This window comes from Dama dama, chromosome 11 (genome assembly GCF_033118175.1).
Source record: "Dama dama isolate Ldn47 chromosome 11, ASM3311817v1, whole genome shotgun sequence".
Lineage (NCBI taxonomy): Eukaryota > Metazoa > Chordata > Mammalia > Artiodactyla > Cervidae > Dama > Dama dama.
The window spans coordinates 18,322,110-18,341,951 of record NC_083691.1 but is presented as its reverse complement, the minus strand read 5'-3'; the positions used below and the strand labels follow the sequence as shown (position 1 = coordinate 18,341,951).

The following is a 19,842-nucleotide window of genomic DNA, read 5'->3' as shown; positions in this document are numbered from 1 at the left end:
CTGACTCACTGATGCTATCTAACCGTCTCATCCTCTGCCACCCTTCTCTCCTTTTGTCTTCAATCTTTCCCAGTATCAGGGTCTTTTCCAATGAGTCAGTGCTTCCCTTTCCTCTGGATATGCATGGCCAAATTTCTTTCTACAAACTCCATGCTCCAGTTCTCAATACTGCACAAAGTAACAGAATACCAGTTTCACCTCATTCTTGACAAACACTGAGGATTATAATTTATTTTCTCATGTAACAGGCGGAAAATCATGCCAGATATAGTACCTGCTTAATGCACATTACATTTCACTTCCTAAATAATTACATATATTTTTGAATTGTTCTATCCTAATTATGATATGGTGATAGAAATAATTCTCTGTGTTAACAGCCACATTCTCTTTAGCATTGCAAATAACAGGGAGAAACAAAGTTGAACTCTCATTTTCTTTTGTAGGTAGTAGATGATAAGGGTTTGAAGAAAAATTAGCGTTTCTTTCTTTGTATTTTTCATTTCAAGGATGTGCCAATTTCTCTAGGATGTTCAGACTAAGGGTAAAGAAGGAATATCTCACTCTTGGTAAAAATAGCTCCATCAAGCTTTTAAGCTAGAGTAATTCTAGAGAAGTGAAAATGAAAATCTTTTGTTGCTTCCTTTTCAATAAAGATGAATTTTCCACCCACAGATATGTCAAACAGCTGAAAAATGGTGGCGTCAACTTCCCAGGGGGAAAAAAAGCACCTAAGAGCTGAGAAAGAAATTGTGAAAGTCTAGACCACGAAACGATTAGAATAAATATGAACTGTTGTTTTGTTTTTTTTTTAAGAAGTCAGATAGCAGTCTATTGTAGGTGGGAAAAATTACTGTGGAAACAGTTTCTCAACAAATCATCATAGTAACTGCTTTTGCAAACCTGTACACAAGACAATCTAGAAAATACATCTAGCTGTGTTGTTATCCTTTTGGAAATTGGGAATAAACATAATACATTTGTTATTGTGCAAAAAAATTATTGTTTTGCATACATGGGGACATGGTCCAATGTTTAAAGTGGGGATGGGGCATATTCTCAAGACCAGCAGCTTCAGCATCACCTGGGAACTCATTCAGGTGGAAAATACTCAGGCCCCATCCTGGACCTACTGAGCTCAGAAGCTCCTGAAGGCAGAGACCAGCAGCCTGGGCTTTTTAATAAGACCTGCAAGAGCACTTTCATATGTCAGAACCACTGCCCTGAAACAGGGGCAGACAGAAATATTAAAAACTTTTGCAGGCCAAGAGGCAATCCTGAGGTTACTGGGTAGATATGCACTCAGTGCTAAAAACTATTCTTTGCTCACAGGCTGTAAATAACACAGTTGGTTGCTCCAAGACATCTCAACTGCCTCCCCTTCTACATACACAAATCTATATAAATCCTGTTTACGGCTAAAACCACAAGCTTAAACTCTACTCAATGCTCTGCAGTGACCTAAATGGGAAGGAAATCCAAAAAAGAGGGGATATATGTATACATATGACCCAGGTCTCCCACGTGGTGGGCAGATTCTTTACCACCCGAGCCACCTGGGAAGCCCTTATTAATTAAACCCACGTTCATTTCAAGGAAGCAACCTGTCGATCTAAATTTCCCAGTCACTCTGCTGTACGGCAAAAACTGATATGGGATGTAAAGCAACTATACCCCAATTTTAAAAAAGGATTTTAGAAAAGTAGGATTATAAGTTTATCTCTCCTGCACTAAGAGGACAGTGTAAGAACCTATAGGAAAACCATAACAATATACAAACGAGTATTACCAGCACATACTGCGTATCTGCCAGCCTCCATGCTGGCCACTGCAAGGAACACACAAGAAGTACATTTGCACCTGCCTCACTGTTTGTGTCCAGAACCACGTCTCTCACTTTTCCGTGTTACCTCAGCTCACTGTCACTAACAGGCCTATGAAATATTAACATTCTCATTTTACAAGTGCGGCAAGGCAACTGAGGCTCAGAATAGTAAACGACACTCCCGGTGACTTTCTGAGAGGCACCACCCACTTGGCCTTCAGGATTCTGATACCCATTAAACCACACTGCCTCTCAGAATGGGTCAGGGACCTCAGGGCTTGTCATCTAATTGGAGGGCAAAGATCAAGAGACATAAAACTCTTAGGGAACAATAAACAGCAAGATTTAAAGAGTGAACAGAGTCTGCATATTAGAGTCTCTTTCAGTTTTGACCTCAAAACTCACAATTCAGAGAAGCGTGGTCAGCAGAACACTGTTTTCTCCCCCACAAAGACATCCACCTCCTAATCCTTGGAGAGGGGGGCGGTGGGGTGTGCTGCCATCTGAGGTTGCAGATGGAGTTGTTAATCAGCTCAGCTGAGCAGGGAGGCTTATCCGGGATCATCCTGGTGGGCTCCCCCAGCGTAATCACAGGACGAGGGAAGAGGCAGTGTTGCCGGGGACTGAGTCATGAGCCGCTCCCCCACCCCCAAAGCCAGAACCCCCAGTTTGATGATACTCGGGGGCCAGTCCTTTGGGAAGTGATTAGGTTTAGATGTGGTCAGGGGGACAGGGCCTCAAGATGGGATTAGTGTCCTTATACTAATAAAAAGAGACACCAGAGAGCCCACCAGCTCTAGCACGCCTACACTCTCCATCTCTCTCTCCACCACATGCGGAGATGACCATGTGCAAGCCAGGAAGGGAGCCTTCACGAGAACATGAGCACATTGGCACCCTGACTTTGGCCTTCCAGGCTCCAGAATTGTGAGACAAATGTCTGAGGTTTAAGCCCCCCAGCTGGTGGCACTGTTATGGCAGCCCCGGGCAGATGCAGACAGTGATGGAGTGTGAGAAAGCCTGCACCAGCCGTGGCTGGCTCTGAAGATGGAAGGAAGCCACGAGCGGAGGATCGCAGGGGCCTCTAAAAGCCGGAAAGGGTAGGGAAACCTCCCTGCCTTCGGGAAAGAAGCCAGCTCACACCGTGATTTCAGCCTGGTGAGATCAGCTTGGACTCCTGATCTCCAGAGCTGGAAGATAAATCATTGTCATTTTAAGGCACCCTGTGGTAATTACAGCAGCCGCGGGATACTAATACAAAAGAGTGAAAGGAGGCCAGTACCGTGTCAGGTCCCGGCTGGATGGGGAAGGCTGGGCAGGCCTGGGACAGGAGAGCGTGTGGACAGACCAGGAGCAGGGCCACTCGGGACACAGTGTGCTAGGACGCAGACATGGAGATGACACGCTCCTGCAGCAGGAGGCACCGGCCAGCCTGGGAGAGCCCTCAGGTCGGATGGGGCCGACCCACCACCAACCATGAAACTTGGCAGAGAAGTTCCTCTGGCACATAAACTAAGGAACATGAGATAGGAAAAAGTATACAGCAGTGTGAGGCATAAATACTAAATTATCTTCACTGTTCTTCTAATAGTACATAAAATGAGCATTCTTCCTATCTGCCTAAGGAAATCAACTCTGAAAATTCATTGGAAGGATAGATGTTGAAGTTCCAATATTTTGGCCACCTGATGCAAAGAGCCGACTTGCTAGAAAAGATCCTGATGCTGGGAAAGATTGAGGGCAGGAGAAGGGGATGACAGAGGATGAGATGGTTGGATGACATCATCGACTCAATGGACATGAATTTGAGCAGACTCCAGGAGACAGTGAAGGACAGGGAAGCCTGGCGTGCTGCAGTTCATGGGGTCACGAAGAGTTGGACAGGGCTTAGTGACTGAACAACAAGAATGATCAAACCACTATGGTGACTTCTCCTGGAACTGTCTTCAGAGCCAGAAGGACGGTAGTTACAACGCTCCTAACCAATTCATCGCTAGCAGCTCAAACCCTTACTAAATCTGCCTGGCTTACTTCTGACATCTAGTTCTAAAACGGTTTAATCTATCCTTAAATCCCCCCACTAAATATAATCAAGAAAATGTGCTAGAGAAGAGATCCAAAATGCTATGAACCATGTCAGCAGCTCACATGAGAAGGTACAGGGTTTCCTCGGGTGACTGAAGGAGACAACACTTGCTCTGAAATAAAGATTCCAGGATCAGTACTCTGGCTTAAAAAAAAAAAAAAAAAAATTGAGACTCACAGCCTTATAATAACTCAAACTTGGCATGATGTAAAGATGGGTAAAAGGCGACAAAAATAGAGGCCCCCCTCCCCGCAAGGTCAGGCAGACGGTCAGCCTGCTCTGCGCAGTGCTTCAGAAAGAACAGGCTGGTGCCCAGAATGCCATGTCAAAATTCCAGGCAAACGCCTCAACCTCCTGAAGCCTCAGTTTCCCCTCCGACCAAGTGGCAGAATGCCATTTCAAGCAGCTGGAAGAGCGTGTGCTGAGGAAAGAGGACACAAAGTGTGGCACGTGGGGGCACACGGAGAGCTGCATGTGCACAAAGAAGGGCGCGGAGAGGCGGGAGGGACTCTGCACAGGTATCCAGGGCCCAGGGGATGCCAGGAGCTGGGATCGCGTCTGGTCTCCTGCCGTGTTGACTAGGCTGAGGCTCGAGGTAGGGGCAGGTCCAGGGAGATGGCAGGAGTTTCATAGGCAAATGAATTTGGAAAAGGTTAAGACCAGTTCTCCCTCACAATCCACTCTAGCATGTTACCCTTTTTGGCTAGTTTTGCAGGAAGAGAAACCTGTCACCCACGCTCTGGTCCAATTTCCCTAAAATTTTTGGAGTCCACAGAAGCGTGTCCTTCCTCATTTCTCTCAAGGTTTGGAACTTCACGAACATCAATGTGGACAAACAAGAGACACTGCAGAGTTCTGAGCACAGAAGCGACATCACCAAGTCGTGTTTTAGAAAATGACTCTGGGGGGGGGGGGGGGGAGGTACAGAAATGAGGTTTAAGGCATGTGTTCCGCAGTACAGGTCAGAAAGGTGGATCAGCCACCAGTGGTGTTCAATTCATACAGGCAGCTTCCGGACGCCAAAGTGCACACACCTTCCCCTCCTAATGCTTGTTTGCTGAAAAGCTGCCCTGACGGGCCCCAGGCCAGCCTCAGGAGCCACGGGAAATCCTTTCTCAAGGCGGGCAGCGGCCACACAGACAATGTGTGCACGTGACTTCGTATTACTTTTGATCAGAACAAGTTCTCAACACAGGACTTCAAGTTCATTTTTGAACCTAATCAGACTATGAAATATCCCTTTTACACAAGCTTTAAATGATTAACTCAAACGTTTATAAGTGAACACAATAAAAAAAATCTCTTAAGATACTTTTTGTAATCTGCTGTTTGTCAGAGAAATTGACGTCCATCTCTTAGTGGTTTCTTGATGTCTGGAAGACAGCCTGCCAGGGTCAACAGTGACAGCCTTGCAGCAGAGGAGCCACTGATCACAGCCCTGCTGGCAGGAGGCTGAGCTCCAGAAGCATCCAGAGAACACCTGCAACCTTTGCCCTCAGCGTCCTCTTTGTAAAATGAGGACCACGTGTTGCAAAGATGAGTATGAAGGTGTAGAACACCCAAGGTACACAGAAACATTCAAAAACATAAGACAATCATTATTCTGTCTACCCCCAACTTTAACCAGGAAAAATGCTTTTTTCAGGAGTGATCACCTTTTTAGATATTGAAGAACCCTTGTTTCAGCAAATGTCAGGGCTCTAGTAAGGGAGGAAGCTTTATACTCTTGTTTTTGACGTTTACTTTTAAATAGAAAAAAAATTAATAAAAATTTCCCAACATGTTTACTTCCAGTTAGGTGTTAGTCACTGAAAACACCACTTCCTTCTTCCATAAAATCAGGGGTTGTCAGGTAATCAGTTAATATCCTCGTATTGGCAAGCTAAGCATGGTGGTGGTTTTGTTTTTCTTTTGTTGCTTGTTTTTAAAAAGCTGTAGAGGATAAACAACAAGGTCCCACTGGATAGCACAGGGAAAAACTATACTCAATATCCTGTGATAAACCATAATGGAAAAAAAACATGGAAAAGTATGTGTATATATGTATACCTGAATCACTTTGCTGCATAGAATTTAACACAACATTGTTAATCAACTGTACTTCAATAAAATAAATTTAAAAAGACAGCTGTAGAGGACTGTGGGGATCTAGACGGGGGTTTCTCAGGTTTGCATTACTGACATTTGGGACCAGATAACTCTTTGCTGGGGGCTGCCCTGTGTGTCACAAGACCTTCAGCAGCATCCCTGGCCTCTAACATTAGGTACCAAGAGTGAGTGTGCATGCACGAAACACATACACACACACATTCTTCAGTTGTCAATGTGTGTGTGTGTTGTGTTGATGGTGGCAAACCACTTCGGCTGAGAACCACTGATCTGCACCCGAATCTAAATGCACTATTTCAGAGACAAGGAAGCCAGGGCTAAAAGATGCTGAGTGCTTGCTCCAGGGCACAGCAGCCCCATGCCACAAACTCCGGGCCCAAAAAGCTTTCCAATATAGTGGGGGGGCGGAGGCGGGGGGGGGACCAGCTCAGCAGGGAACCTAACTCCCAGCTCTTCTTGGCTTTCCTAAATTTATTTCACATTCATTTGGCACTTGTCACAAACAATTAACACCTGTCTAATCATCTTAACATCAATATAATTACAACATATAAAGTATGCAAAATAAAGGGAGGAGAAATATCTATAAAGTCAAAACTCTGCAACATTCATCTTTAGCCTATTTTCCTCAACAAATATTTTCCCTATGGATAAGCTTTCCTCCCCATCTTGGTAAGTTTTTAATTTTCTCTTTATCCTTGATGTCATGACAGGAGGACAAGTCTTGAGATATGCACACATATCCACCCATACATATATGTACATGTGGATATTAGTACACACACATTTATATAAAACTTATTTCCCTGAGAATTTAGTGGACTCTCTAAATCTGAGATCTGAAATCTTTCTTTAGTTCCAGGGACTTTTTTTCACCTATCAATTAAAAAAAATCCCCCTCTTTCTACTCTCTTTTCCCTCTTCTGGAGTTCCTTTTAGGTGGATGCTAATATTGACTCCTTTGAATCTATTTTCGTTGGCTCTTAATTTTTACTTCACAGTGTCCATCTGTTCAGCTCCTTGTGTTCACATAACATGGGGCCCCACTAATTCCGTCTTCCTATGTGTGTAGCTTGCCATTTATCAAATTTTAGTTTTCATTTCAACAAGTTGTTTTAAAAAAACAAAACTTCCAAGTCTTTTACCGGTTCTTTTTCACTAGTACTTGCCCATTTCAAAAATTTAATAACCTCCCTAGCCCCTTGAAGAATCCAAATCATTCATTCTTACTGAAAAGTCTTGCTTTGATTGCCTTATTAAATCTGTTTCGTCAAATATGAGTTTTTCAGCTTCTCTTCAACTGTTAGGCTATTCTTGATACTATCTGAGTAAGTTAGATTTTCATTTTGATGAAGTCAATCCATTCTTTTTCTTCTTTGTTTATAGCTTTCTTTGCCCTACCCAAGAAACTTTTGCCTACCCCAGGGTGCAAAGATATCCTCCTGTGTTCTTCAGGAAATTTTTAGGTTTAGCTTTTATATTTAAGTCTGTGATCCATTTCAAATTAATATTTTGTGTAAGCGATGGGAGAGGGTCATGGCTCCCTTGTTCCCATGTAGATATTCGGCTGTTTCGGCAGCATTTGTTAAATTTTAGAATCAGCTTGTCAGTTCCCCTGCTGACGTTTTGATTAGGATTGTGTTGAACAGTAACATCAATTTGGGAAGCAATGACATCTTAACAATATTGTCTTCCAACCCCCCACACACACCATATACCTCTTTCTGTCAGCAGCATTTTGTAGTTTTCAATGTCAGTTTCTTAGTATCTTTTGTTAAATCTGTTCCTAAATATACTTGGCTATTCTCAACTGCAGTATCATCTTTGCAGCTGAAATCTACTATTCTTCACTGTCTTGGTCTGCACCGCCCTCACTGGAGGAGAGACAGAGCAGCTAATAGAGTTGTGCTCACACGACAGGGGACTCTTTTTTAATGTTTTTATGGCAGTGTATACATGTCCATCCCAAACTCCCTGTCTCTTTCCCCCATCTGCCCGCTATGGAAACCATAAGTTTGTTCTCTGAGTCTGTGAGTCTGTTTTACAGGTGACTCTTGAATAAGGCGGGGATTAATCAGGGTATAATTTATAGCCAGCCCTCTATACCTGTGGTTCCTCCATATCCTCAGATTCAACCAACCATGGATCTTATTCGAATCTGCTACTGAAAAATATCCACGTGTAGGTGGACCTGCGCAGTTCAAACCAGCATTGTGCAAGGGTCACCTGCATTTGAGCTTGGGGACAGGGCTGTTACGTGGTGCCCGCGTGGATCACCTGTATTTGAGCTAGGGGACGGGGGTGTCACGTGGGGCCCATGAGGGTCACCTGCACTTGAGCTGGGGGATGGGGGTGTCACGTGGGCCCTGCGCTTCCAGAAGGTCTCACAGCCCTCCTCCTGACACCACACCACCAGCAGCACTCCCTGCCCTCTGCTCCAGTCACTGTCTTCCCTGAAGGGAGGGACCACGACGGTGACGGGCACAACGTGGTGCTCCCAGGGGCATAGCCCGGGCCCCTCCCCTCCCAGGCCAGTGCCTATAGGCACCCCCGGGGCACCTGCCACCCTCAGCAGGTGTTTGTCTCCCACCAGCCAGCCCTTCTCTCTGCCCACCATCAGCCCTGCTCCAACCTTCTCAGGATTCCTCACAACTGCTGGTCCCCAGAGGCTGCCATCTTCTTTCTGAGCCTAACTTCACAGTCGCTTAATGACTTAAAAGACATTTTCTATCATTTGTAAAGTCCTGTGCATGTAGCAAACCTGCCACATACGTGCAGCCTGTCACTTTTAGGTCAAAAGTTCCATGTTTTGTTTTGTTTTTTTTAACATATAATGAAGTCTAGATTAAATATTACTACAATCAAATTAGTTGATTGTGCTTTTCTATTTATTTTCTTTCCAGACAAGACAGGTAAGAGAGAAAATGGAAAGGGCATCTGGAGTAATTAACAAACAGCAGAAACCAAACTACAGAGGCAGAAGTGAGTCCATCCCCTAACCAGTCTGACAAAGCTGTTCACACAGGGCGATCACGGGAAACTCAACTGCACTTCAGAAGACAGGAAACACACACGCTCCTAAGAATGACACATCCCAGCTCACCTCTCTCTCTAATTTGTACACCCAGAAAAAGAAGTCCGGTTGATTAGTCACTCACAGTAATTAACATTATGATATCCGGACTGAGAATACAAAATTGTCCACAAAGAAGACTAGGAAAGAACGCATACTCACCCAGCCCGGAGATATTTATTGCTTTCACGGATTTCTTCATTTTGTAGAGAACCATCCGGTCCACGTCCAAGGCCTAAAATACAGAGAATGTACTCATTAACACGCGCTTGAGCTTAGATCACAGCTACAGAGAAGAGCCACACGAGAGCCACGGGGAGGCTGGTCTGGGGCCACCTCCCTGGGACCAGGGCTCAGTGTGGTAGGGAAGCAGGTGGTCCCTAAAAGCCACCGTCTTTCCATGCCCTCATCCATCTGAAGGCTCTGAGTTGTCTCTGATCGCTGTGCCCGCTGGATACTGGCCTCCCACAGTGTAGCAAGTCAACCTGGACCAACTCTGCTTCCACCAACCCTCAGTTTATCCCTGTGAATGAGCCAGGCCCGGGGACGTTCCAGCCTGCCAGGGCCTGGACCACCCACCACACCATAGGTGTGTTCAGCTGTTACGATGCCTGGCACGTAGTAAGGGCTCAAATAAAATTTGTTCAATGGCTAATCATACCTGGAGTTTTAATCACAAAAGACACAGGGGTAAAATGTCCCTTTATCCCAATGAAGAGCAAGGGGTGTCACTTTTTGTTGTGATGGGAGGGAAAAAGCATTTGTAAACCGGGACAGGGACACCAAACACATGGCTTTTGTGAAGACTAAATGCACACCTGCAGGGAAGTAGCTAGCCTAATGTCTGGTATACAGTAGATAATCAATAACAGTACTTGTTACTCATTTTGAGTTTGATCAAAAAAGTACAATGACAGATCATCTTACACAGAGCACACCTCTCCCCGGAGAGACAGATTCTGGACATCCGGCCTTCCTGAATCTCCTCTTGAATCCATTTTCAACGTGAGCTCAGTTGCTCAGCTGTGTCTGACTACTGTGACTCCATGGACTTGAGCCCGCCAGGCTCCTCAGTCCATAGGATTCTTCAGGCAAGAGTGGGTAGCCATTCCCTTCTTCAGGGGATCTTCCTGATCCAGGGACTGAGCCCACATCTCCTGCTTGGCAGGTGGATTCTTTACCACTGAGCCACCAGGGAAGCCCTTTTCAATACCTGCTTCGTAAGTCCTAGTTCTAACGCAGCAATGACTATTTTTTGCTGGACGCTAAAAACAGATGTGACTGCTGCTGACCATTTTACACAGAAAAATGATCACAAGGCACCAGATATTTGACAGAGTGGTTAAATACAAAGAAAGGATGCAATAAAAAAGCAATGTTTTCCAATATTTTGTAGAAAAGAGTAGGTAGGGACTAACATAAGACAGTAAACATAATTATAGAGAATTAGCTTTTATTTTCCTAGGAGGTCATCTCTAATCCATTCCTGACTTTCCCTTGAGATATAAAAAGATATTTGGAAATAGCAAATAACCCATGAAAATAACTACTGAACTATCTTTCTCACAAAATCTCACCAATTTTTACTGCCCACGCATGCACCGACTCCCAGAGTCCCCAGGGCCAGCAAGAAGACAGGGTTTACTCAGGGCTATGTCAGAAACACTACTTCCTGAAGCTTGGACAATGATGTGTCAGAGAACACGGCACCCACATACAAAGACACAAGTTCAACACAGGCATTAAAAGCTCCGGAATCCCCACATAAGGGGCTCCTACTGAAAAACACATCTGTTCTACTCAACGTCTCGCCTAGTCTCTGGAGAGAATTTGGTCCTGTCCAGACTTTGGAATCACTAGCAAAGAATCTGTTGTGCCTGCATGCTCAGTCGCATCCAGCTCTTTGCAATCCCAGGGACTGTAGCCTGCCAGGCTCCTGTGTCCATGGGATTCTCCAGGTAAGAATACTGGAGTGGGTTGCCATGCCGTCCTCCGGGGGATCTTCCCCCCCAGGGAGGGAACTTGTGTCTCCTGCCTTGGCAGGTGGATTCTTTACCACTGCGCTGTGTAGCAAAGTGTGTGGAAGAGTCTGACTTGCATTCAAATAATAAAACCTACTCCTCTTTCTAAAGCTTCCCACAGACAGCAGAAGACATCAACAGCAACCTGGTCAGACTATATGGAAACACTGTAAGTCAGCCAGTATTCATATTAAGCCCCTCCTGTGCGGTAGGAGGTGTGAAGGTTGAAAACATTCTGCACAGAAGAGAGAAACTCACAAGAGTTGGAGGGACCACTCCCTGCCCAGGAGGTCCTAGGACAACCTCTCAGCTCTTTGGCAGAGCTTGATGAACCTGCACCCTGATCTTCTGTTACAATGAATTAATGAAGCTCCCATTAACCTGCTACCTTCTCTTGGCTTCCAAGTACTGTACACCTCCTTCCCCCACCACCCAGAACACTCCCCCTTCCTCCTCGTGACCCTCAGCTCCCACACTGAATTTGGTTTGATTGGTTTAGAGGTACCGCTTCCTCCTCAAAGTCTTTTTGGATGGGTCATCTGGGTGCTCCTCACAGCTTCTCCTACCAAGTTCTATGCTTAAGAACTGACTCATTGGAAAAGACCCTGATGCTGGGAAAGATTGAAGGTGGGAGGAGAAGGGGACGACAGAGGATGAGATGGATGGCATCACCAACTCAATGAACATGAGTTTGAGCAAGGTCTGGGAGTTGGTGATGGACAGGGAGGCCTGGCATGCTGCAGTCTGTAGGGTCACAAAGAGTCAGACGTGACTAAGCGACTGAACTGAAGATTTACTGAGCACCTATCACGAGCTGAATATGAGCTATATTATATAGATACGATGGTACACAAAACAGGACCTGCCCCTGCCTTCATGGAGTTTATAATCTAGCAACTCATTGCCTGAAATAAACACAAATTAACTGTGACCACAGCCAGGGGTCCAGGACTGAGCTTGACCTGCTTTTCTACTTGTCCAGCTCTGCCTCGAGATGGATGCCACCTCGTAGGGTACCTACCCGGCCCAAGTGTCTGCTGAGCATGGAAATGTGGCTCATGGCACACCTTAAAGTGATGCTGTTTTGGACATACTAGGTTAAGTAAAATATAAATAAAACTAATTTTACTGTTTCTTTTTACCTTCCTAATGTTCTCTTCTAAGGACAGACAAGGGGCAGCCACTGAAGTCTTCTTGGCAGAGGGCAGAGGGAAGGAGAAGGTCATGCGAACCCAGTGAGAACATGGATCTGGGCCAGTAGGGAAGTGGATTCAGGGAAAGCCCACCCAAAGGTGGGGGACCGGCTGGGCCCTACAGAGGGAAGGTCGAGGCAGGGCAGCAGACATGCTGGAAAGGTCTGGGAGTGGCCACCAAGATCTACTCTCAACCAGGCTTCAACTCTCCAGCTCCTGGTCCTCCAAGAGAGTAATTTGTCCACGGGGCTTCGGCTCGATCACGCTGAGAAAAATGGGAACTTCAGTGTGGAAAGCAGACGGCAGAGGAAACACGCTTTATCACAAGGTTAAACTCTGACACTCTCCTCCCAGGTTATACTGCGGGACACACCCCTCCCTGATCATTCAAAGGCTTGTAAAAATATGCCGCCCCATGGAATCCTCGCCTTGTCATTAAAGGGCCATGCTGTTTCCTGAACTCAGGAAAGAGCAGATAAGCAGTAACGGCTGCTTTTCCAGTCTGTTAAGAAGAGCCTGGAAGTAAAGGTAAGGTGGGCGGTAGAGGTAATTTTTTATTAAAATTACAAGAGGGAAATGCAATCACCGCCCCACGCAAAAACACACCCCTCATTATGGTGCATATTTACAGATAATTAAGGTTGAACTTGGTCAGAAGTTCAAGTGATGAAGACTTGAGTGCTGGAAAAAGTCTCTGTCATTTATATATAAAAACAGCACAGGAATCTTAGAACAAAAATAATAAAAATTTGAGAGTTTCAAGGAACGAAAAGCTTCTACCAACTGGGCTGAGATTTCTAACCAGATCACACCCTCACCCACACCCTGCCCTTTCTAAAATCTACCCGAGTTCAGGAAAAGAGAAAAAAAAAGCTGTAATTACAACCAGAATTTGCATGTAAAAACTATAAACAAGCAAAAATCTAATAGACAATACCGCCCTAAGCAGGCACCATGCAACAGCCTATGTCTGGCCAAAGCTCATTAATTCTGAGGAGCCGGACCACAGCTGACCTTTAGTTTATAAAGCAAATTTCACAGAGTAAATTTATCACATAAACAAGGCTGTGGGGATGTGTCTCAGATATTTCAGAGGAAAATAAACAACTGTCTACAACCACTTTTAAGGCCTCTCTTTTGATCCCCTAAACTGTTGTATTAATAGCCACAGTTCTTATTTATTCACGGAAGCAGCTCTCCTCTGAGTCCACGGCTGGTCCAGGGCTGTGTGCAGCGTGGGAAAGGACATCTTCCCGGGAGGACGCACACACTTCTTTTCAGACCCGAGCTGTCCAGGACGGCAGCCACTAGCCACAGACGAATATTTAGAGTAAAATTACAGAGTCAGCTCCTCAGCCTCGTTCCCTTTCCTCTGGAGCTCCGGTCGTGGACCCGAGACCATTTCCAAGCAGGTGGCCCTGGATGCTTCTCCTCTTCTCTGCCAGTCCCTCTGTGGGCCAACCTCCAGGGCGGCCCCATAAAACACTGGGAGCACTTAGGGGCCCACGCCCTCTTCCCTCGGTGAGCTTGGCACCCACATCACCACGTGACACACCTGTCTCCCCTGTTCCCAGGGCGCCACGGGGACCTCCATTCTGACACAAAGGCATCCTGGTCCTGATGCTGGATTGTGGGACCACACCTCCAGTCGTCTAAAGCGAGCCTCAGGCATCCGGGGCCGACAGGCATGTCTGCCCCTCAGTCTGTTTACAGGCGGCCTTGAGCCAAGGATCTGTCCAATCTATGTGATGATGGGGTGATGGGGGATAGTCACTCTAAACCCCCATTGAAAGAAAGGTTCGTACATCAACTATACTTCAATTAAATAAATGAATAAGAAAAAAAAAGAAAGCGAGAGAGAGACACGTCATTCCTCCCAGAAGGAATTCCACTCTTCTCGTTAGCAGACCTGCATTACCAAAAAACCATAAAGAAGGCTGAGCACTGAAGAACTGATGCTTTCGAACTGCGGTGCTGGAGAAGACCCTTAAGTGCCCCTTGGACAGCAAGGAGATCAAACCAGTCAATCCTAAAGGAAATCAACACTGAATGTTCATGGGAAGGGCTGATGTTAAAGCTGAAGCTCCAATACCTTGGCCACCTGATGCGAAGAACCGACTCACTGGAAAAAGCCCCTGATGCTGGGAAAGACTGAAGGCAAAAAGAGAAGAGGATGGCAGAGAATGAGATGATTAGATAGCATCACCGACTCAATGGACATGAATCTAAGTAAACTCCAGGAGATAGTGAAGAACAAGGGAGCCTGGAATGCTGCAGGTCATGGGGTCACAAAGAGTCGGACACGACTTAGAGACTGAACAGCTACAACAAAACCAAAAGAACTATACTTCATCATCATGATTATATTTTTTGATTAATAAAAAAATTTTGTGGAAATTTATTTTATCTCTTATTATCTAAGCATGTACACAGTTTCCTCAGTTCTGCCTCTGGGGCTGAAAAGCCTGAAATATTTACTATCTGGCCCTTTGCAGATAAACTCTGCTGACCCCTGACCTGTGGATCTACAGAAACGTTTCTCCAGCACTGTCAGGCACCCTGCTCCTCCTGCCCTGACCTGGAGGGCTCGGCACAGGGCCAGCTTGGTCCCCAGCTCCCTAAGGCCACAGCTGGAGCCAGCAAGGGTGGCAATGGCCTGGCCTACTGTTGCAAACCAGAGATGCTGCCCTGGAGGACAGCAGACCACAGGCCTCCCCATTCGGGCCACAATCCAAGCCTGACCCATCTCCTGTCCCCTCAGTCCTTTCAAGAAGGACCAACTGGAGAGGAAATGACAGATTTGAAGGACAGAAGACCAAATAGCAAAACAAAACAATGTGCAGACCTGTGCCCTAAGGACAGCTTTGCCAAGAAAGGGTTGTACAGACATTGAGATGGCGGCTTTGCCTCATCGCACGTTTGGCCTGACTTCTGAAGTCACGGAGAACATTAATGACAGTGTCAAATATTTCCAGAAGCCTTTTGGGAAGCACAGAAATGCACTGTGGCCTGCAGGCTTGGTTTACAGCGAGAGCAATAATGGATTGCCCTCCTCCTGGGAATAAAGCAGAGGCCAGGAGAATAGCAGGTGTCATGAAGAATAAAGATCAAATAAATAGCCAAGCTGGATCACAGCTGTGTGCAACGTGTGCATGAGGACAAACCAGAAGGTCAAACTTTGGTGTTGCCTAATAAAATCAAAGTTACTCATAGTATGTGAGTATCTGTGTTGGAAGATACATACAAAGATGTTCGTGGCACGCTTCCAAGGAGCTGAAAACTGGACAAAACCAAATGCCTGTCAATGGGAAAATGGATGGACTGTCGTATATGCATATAACAGAATGCTACATAAAAATGGAAACGAACAAATTTTGCCCACCCAGAACACCAATGAAACTTCACAGAAATATTAAAGAAGTAATGTGCAAAAATAAATGTGCAACATAACACCATAAAATTTTTTAGACAGACAAAATTAGGCTGTATTCAGGGATTTAGATTATGTGTTTAAGGGTGTAGATGTTACTGAGAAAAAGTGGTAAACAGCCACAAATGCCCAACTAGGGGGATAACCACACACACGACAGTACCCTCCTAGGATCCAAGTCTAGACTTGTTAGGATGACTGATGCCAACTGGGTCACACAACTGAAGCCATGAAGTGGAAAAGAACACAGACCATGTACAAAGACCCGGCATAACAAAGGAGAGCCCTGAGGCATGTAACGCTGAAGGACCGAATATCCACAGGCTCCCCAAGGACCCTCTCCCTGGAAAGCCAGCCCCCAACATGGGCCTTATCAGAATCACTAAGGCAGAGAAACGAAAACAGATGATGTGAACCCAGCTTTATAAAAGTGCTCCCCATCCTGATTTTTACTGGGGGGCGGGTTCTGGGAGATCTGAGGAGCTAAAAGGGAAAGGAGAATTTTGGAAAGAGAGTTACACCCTACCAGAAGCAAAGAAAGGCACCCCCAGTCTCCCTGGCCCTGGTGCCCTGTTCCCGGACAGATGAGGGGCAGGGGGAGGGCCTGGCCCGGGTGCCCCAACACCTCCCACAGTGCTCTGCTCACAAACAGAAGGGACCTTATACCAGAGGATGCCAGCACACCCCTGCAGGAAGCGGGGTGGGGAACAGGCGTGGACCTGGCACCGCAGGCCTGGCCATGCAGAAAAAGCAGCAGGGGAGGCCGGGAGTGAGGTCAGCCTGGGGGCACAGGAGCAAGCCACACAAACACCATGCTGGTAACCCGAACGGGGCAGGGGGAACTGGAGATGTCGTTTTGTTTCCGGGCCCCGTGTGCAGACAAAGAGCACAAAGTAAGATTTTGTTCTGTAAGCTAAGGAGCAGGCTTCCAGAACTGCGCCCCCAGCCCTGTGTGCTGACAGTTGGGTTCCCAGGTCCCAGAGTGGCCAGGGGAGCTTAGCAAGCTTCTACATGCACTTTTCCTAACACTGGGAAATCATCGCTCTTGCACCCTGCTCCCTGGGCTTCATTTTAAGCCCCTTCCTCTAAGCTCATCCAGGTGCAGGGGCACACCTGTGCAGACCAAACCTGGGCACACCTGCCCAGACCACAGGCGTAACAAGTCTGGGGTTCTAGAATCTTCCAAGAGCCGAGGAGGGGTAGGCGGGGCCTGAAGGCAGGTGGCGGGCATGCCTAGTTCCACCATCGACTCCGGGCTTTTCCAGGGGAAGCTCAGAGAGAGGACCGCTATCTGGCCGTGTCTTGATCTTCCACTTCTCGGTTTCTGTTTCCCATCCCAAAGGCCTGGCGCCCTGCCCTCTGGTGAGGCGGGAAGGAGGGAGGAGGGAAATCCAGAAGGAGGAAGGAAGGAAGCAGCCGGCTTGTTAAGGCCCCAGAGCCGCCTGCCACACAGAGAACCACCCTCGCAGCAGCGCAACAGCGGGAGTTTTCCGGGGGCAAAAGGAGGTGAATATGCAAGTCAGTACACATGTTCCCTGACCCCTGTTGCAGAGCCCAGCCCCGTGGGCGGGTCACGTGGCTGGTCACTGCTGAGACAGACCCGGGGCTGCACAGGGCCTGATGGCTGCTCTGGGGGGCCTGGCCCCGGCTCTCCTGCAGCCACACCCTGTCCACTTAGGGAGAGAACAACGGGGACCAACGGGGCCACCTACTGGGCACCCATGCCCACCCCCCCAGATGGCATGGCAGACATCTAGCCCCCCAGGACCCTGCACTCACAGCCTGGGTCTGGGTGGGCTTGTTCCCCAGGTTACTCCACCCCAGAACCTAGGGGTGGTCATCTGTAAGGAGCATTCCCTGGGCAGACATTTGTGTAAGGGGTGAAGCTGAGGTGCCCGGGGCGTGAGAGCATCAAGCCTGCCCGGAGCCCTGATGCTCCAAGTGGGGCTCCTGGCACCAGGAAGCCTACAGATGGGTCGACACCAGGGGCTCCCCGCTCCCTGCTCCGTTTAATCACAGGAGCGTGCAGAACTCTTCAGGGGTGCGAGAGCTGAAACAAGGGTGCGGGGGGAATTCACTATCAGCACCCCCAGCCTGGAACACGGCAGGGCCACTTTATAGACGAGGCATCAGATGAGTGCATCCAAAGAATAGGAACCTCTGCTAAACACACACACAGTGGAAGACGGCTTCCACCACATCAGAAAGCAAACTGAACCCAGCCAGGAGCAATGTGGGGACCAGAGAGGAAGACTGCAGGGGGACAGAGGGCCTCACCCCTTCTTCCTCCCTCTGAACCACTCTGCCCCTAGACGGTACCCTCTCACCCAGGAAGCAGGGGGAAGCTGGGAAGTGGAGACGGTGGCTTGGACAGAAACACAGGACCGGCCAGGTCACGGAGGAGGGAAAGGTGAGGTATAAGAGGAGCCAGAAGCTTGGCAGGAGGAGGCGGCCAGAGAGTCAGCCGAGCTGGCGGGATGCGGCTGGACCCTGGGGGCAGGGACAGGCAGCCAAAGGCAAGAGCAGCTCTCGGTGGGCTGAGGCGGCTGCCAGGGGTCTCAGAGGCTGCTTATTTTCAGCATCTGGGGATGTGAGTGTTTCTCCCCAAGGAAGGGCTTCAGACCATTGGTTTTACTTTCTTTGTTCTCTATCCAAAGCAAACTAAACCCCAGCTGACAGAGTCAGAGGGAGAGCAGGGGACAGGTTCCCACAGCCCAGGGGAGAGGCCCCCTCCCACCTGCAGGCCCCCTCCCGCCTGCAGGACCCCTGGTCAGTCCTCATTCTCCTCTCCACCCCCAACTCACCCCACAACCTGCCCCACTCAGGACACATGCCCACTGCAGCTGCCATCCCAGATGATATAAAAGTAGATATCCTACATTTCTCGGACCAGAATGCTATCTGTTATTAAAGCTAACATGTGAAGTATTCACTGTCCCTCAAAAAAGCAATGATACAAAATGTGTATTGTTTCTCAAGAAATCTGCAGAAGCTGATAGTAGGCATTCTGCTAGTAGAAGCCGAGCAGCCCAATTTATGTTTATTACAGGGACAGGAATGATGGACTGTGCAAAACCAAGGGTGGGCACAATGGCCGGGAAAAGGCATGGGCAGGCTCTGTCACCTACTCGTACCATGGCCCGAGACAAGTCACTTCCCCTCTGAGGTCCCAGACAGAAGAGTCAATGAAATTACTGTCTTTAAGGCAGTTTGCATTTCAGCTATCCATCTTTCCAAGGAGGGACTATAAGTGCATTCAAACGCATCTGAAGTGAAGTGAAGTGAAGTGAAGTCACTCAGTCATGACTGTAGCCTACCTGGTTCCTCTGTCCATGGGATTCTCCAGGCAAGAATACTGGAGTGGTTTGCCATTTCCTTCTCCAGGGGATCTTCCCAACCCAGGGACCGAACCGGGGTCTCCTGCATTGCAGGCAGACACTTAACCCTCTGAGCCACCAGGGAAGCCAAATGCACCTGACATAATGGATTAATTTTCCAGGGTAACTGAGAATCCTGCCCAAGGATCTCAACAGAATAGATCGATCATTAATACTGTGAATAATCAGTCCTATTCCAAACGTACAAACAAATCCTTGGTAAGAGCAAAACTTAATTTTTAACTAAAAATGTCATAGTTCCCTGGCCTGGACTCCTCAAAAGAGGGAGAAACGTCAAGTGTATGTCAGTACGACTCACCAGAAGGTCAAGCTACCAACATGGAGATGTCGGCCAGCAGTCACCTTAGGGGTGAAGGTATTAATAAATCTCACACCTGCATGAGCCTTCAGTTCTTCAAGTAACTTCCAAAGGCCTTTAAGGTCACCTCCTCTAGGGTCACTGGCTCCTCAATTACCTGAACTCCACTGCAGTTCCAACACTATGGCCTCAGGCATCCGCCTGCCCCCCCTGCCCACAGGCAACAGCACCTCCGGTCAGCATCTGAGCAGGGAGTGTTACCGGCTGTCTGACACAGAGGATGGCTCTCCTTCCAGCCCTTCCCTGAGGGCCATGTTCTGCAGGCCACACGCAAATGTCTCCCTGTCGGAACATGCCAAGCATACAGTCTGGCTCATTACAAAGCACTGATGAGAGAAACTCAGTGAAC

The 19,842-nt window shown here is 47.5% G+C and overlaps 1 protein-coding gene across 2 annotated transcripts in view; it reads right to left on the bottom strand.

Moving 5' to 3' along the window:
• Positions 1-19,842, bottom strand: part of ASAP2 (ArfGAP with SH3 domain, ankyrin repeat and PH domain 2) — a 153,203-nt gene that overhangs the window by 97,300 nt on the left and 36,061 nt on the right. For both annotated transcript variants that reach the window (XM_061154787.1, XM_061154788.1), the window contains exon 2: positions 9,256-9,328. In XM_061154787.1, coding sequence (XP_061010770.1) covers positions 9,256-9,328 — 73 coding nt within the window. The remainder of the gene's footprint in view (positions 1-9,255; positions 9,329-19,842) is intronic.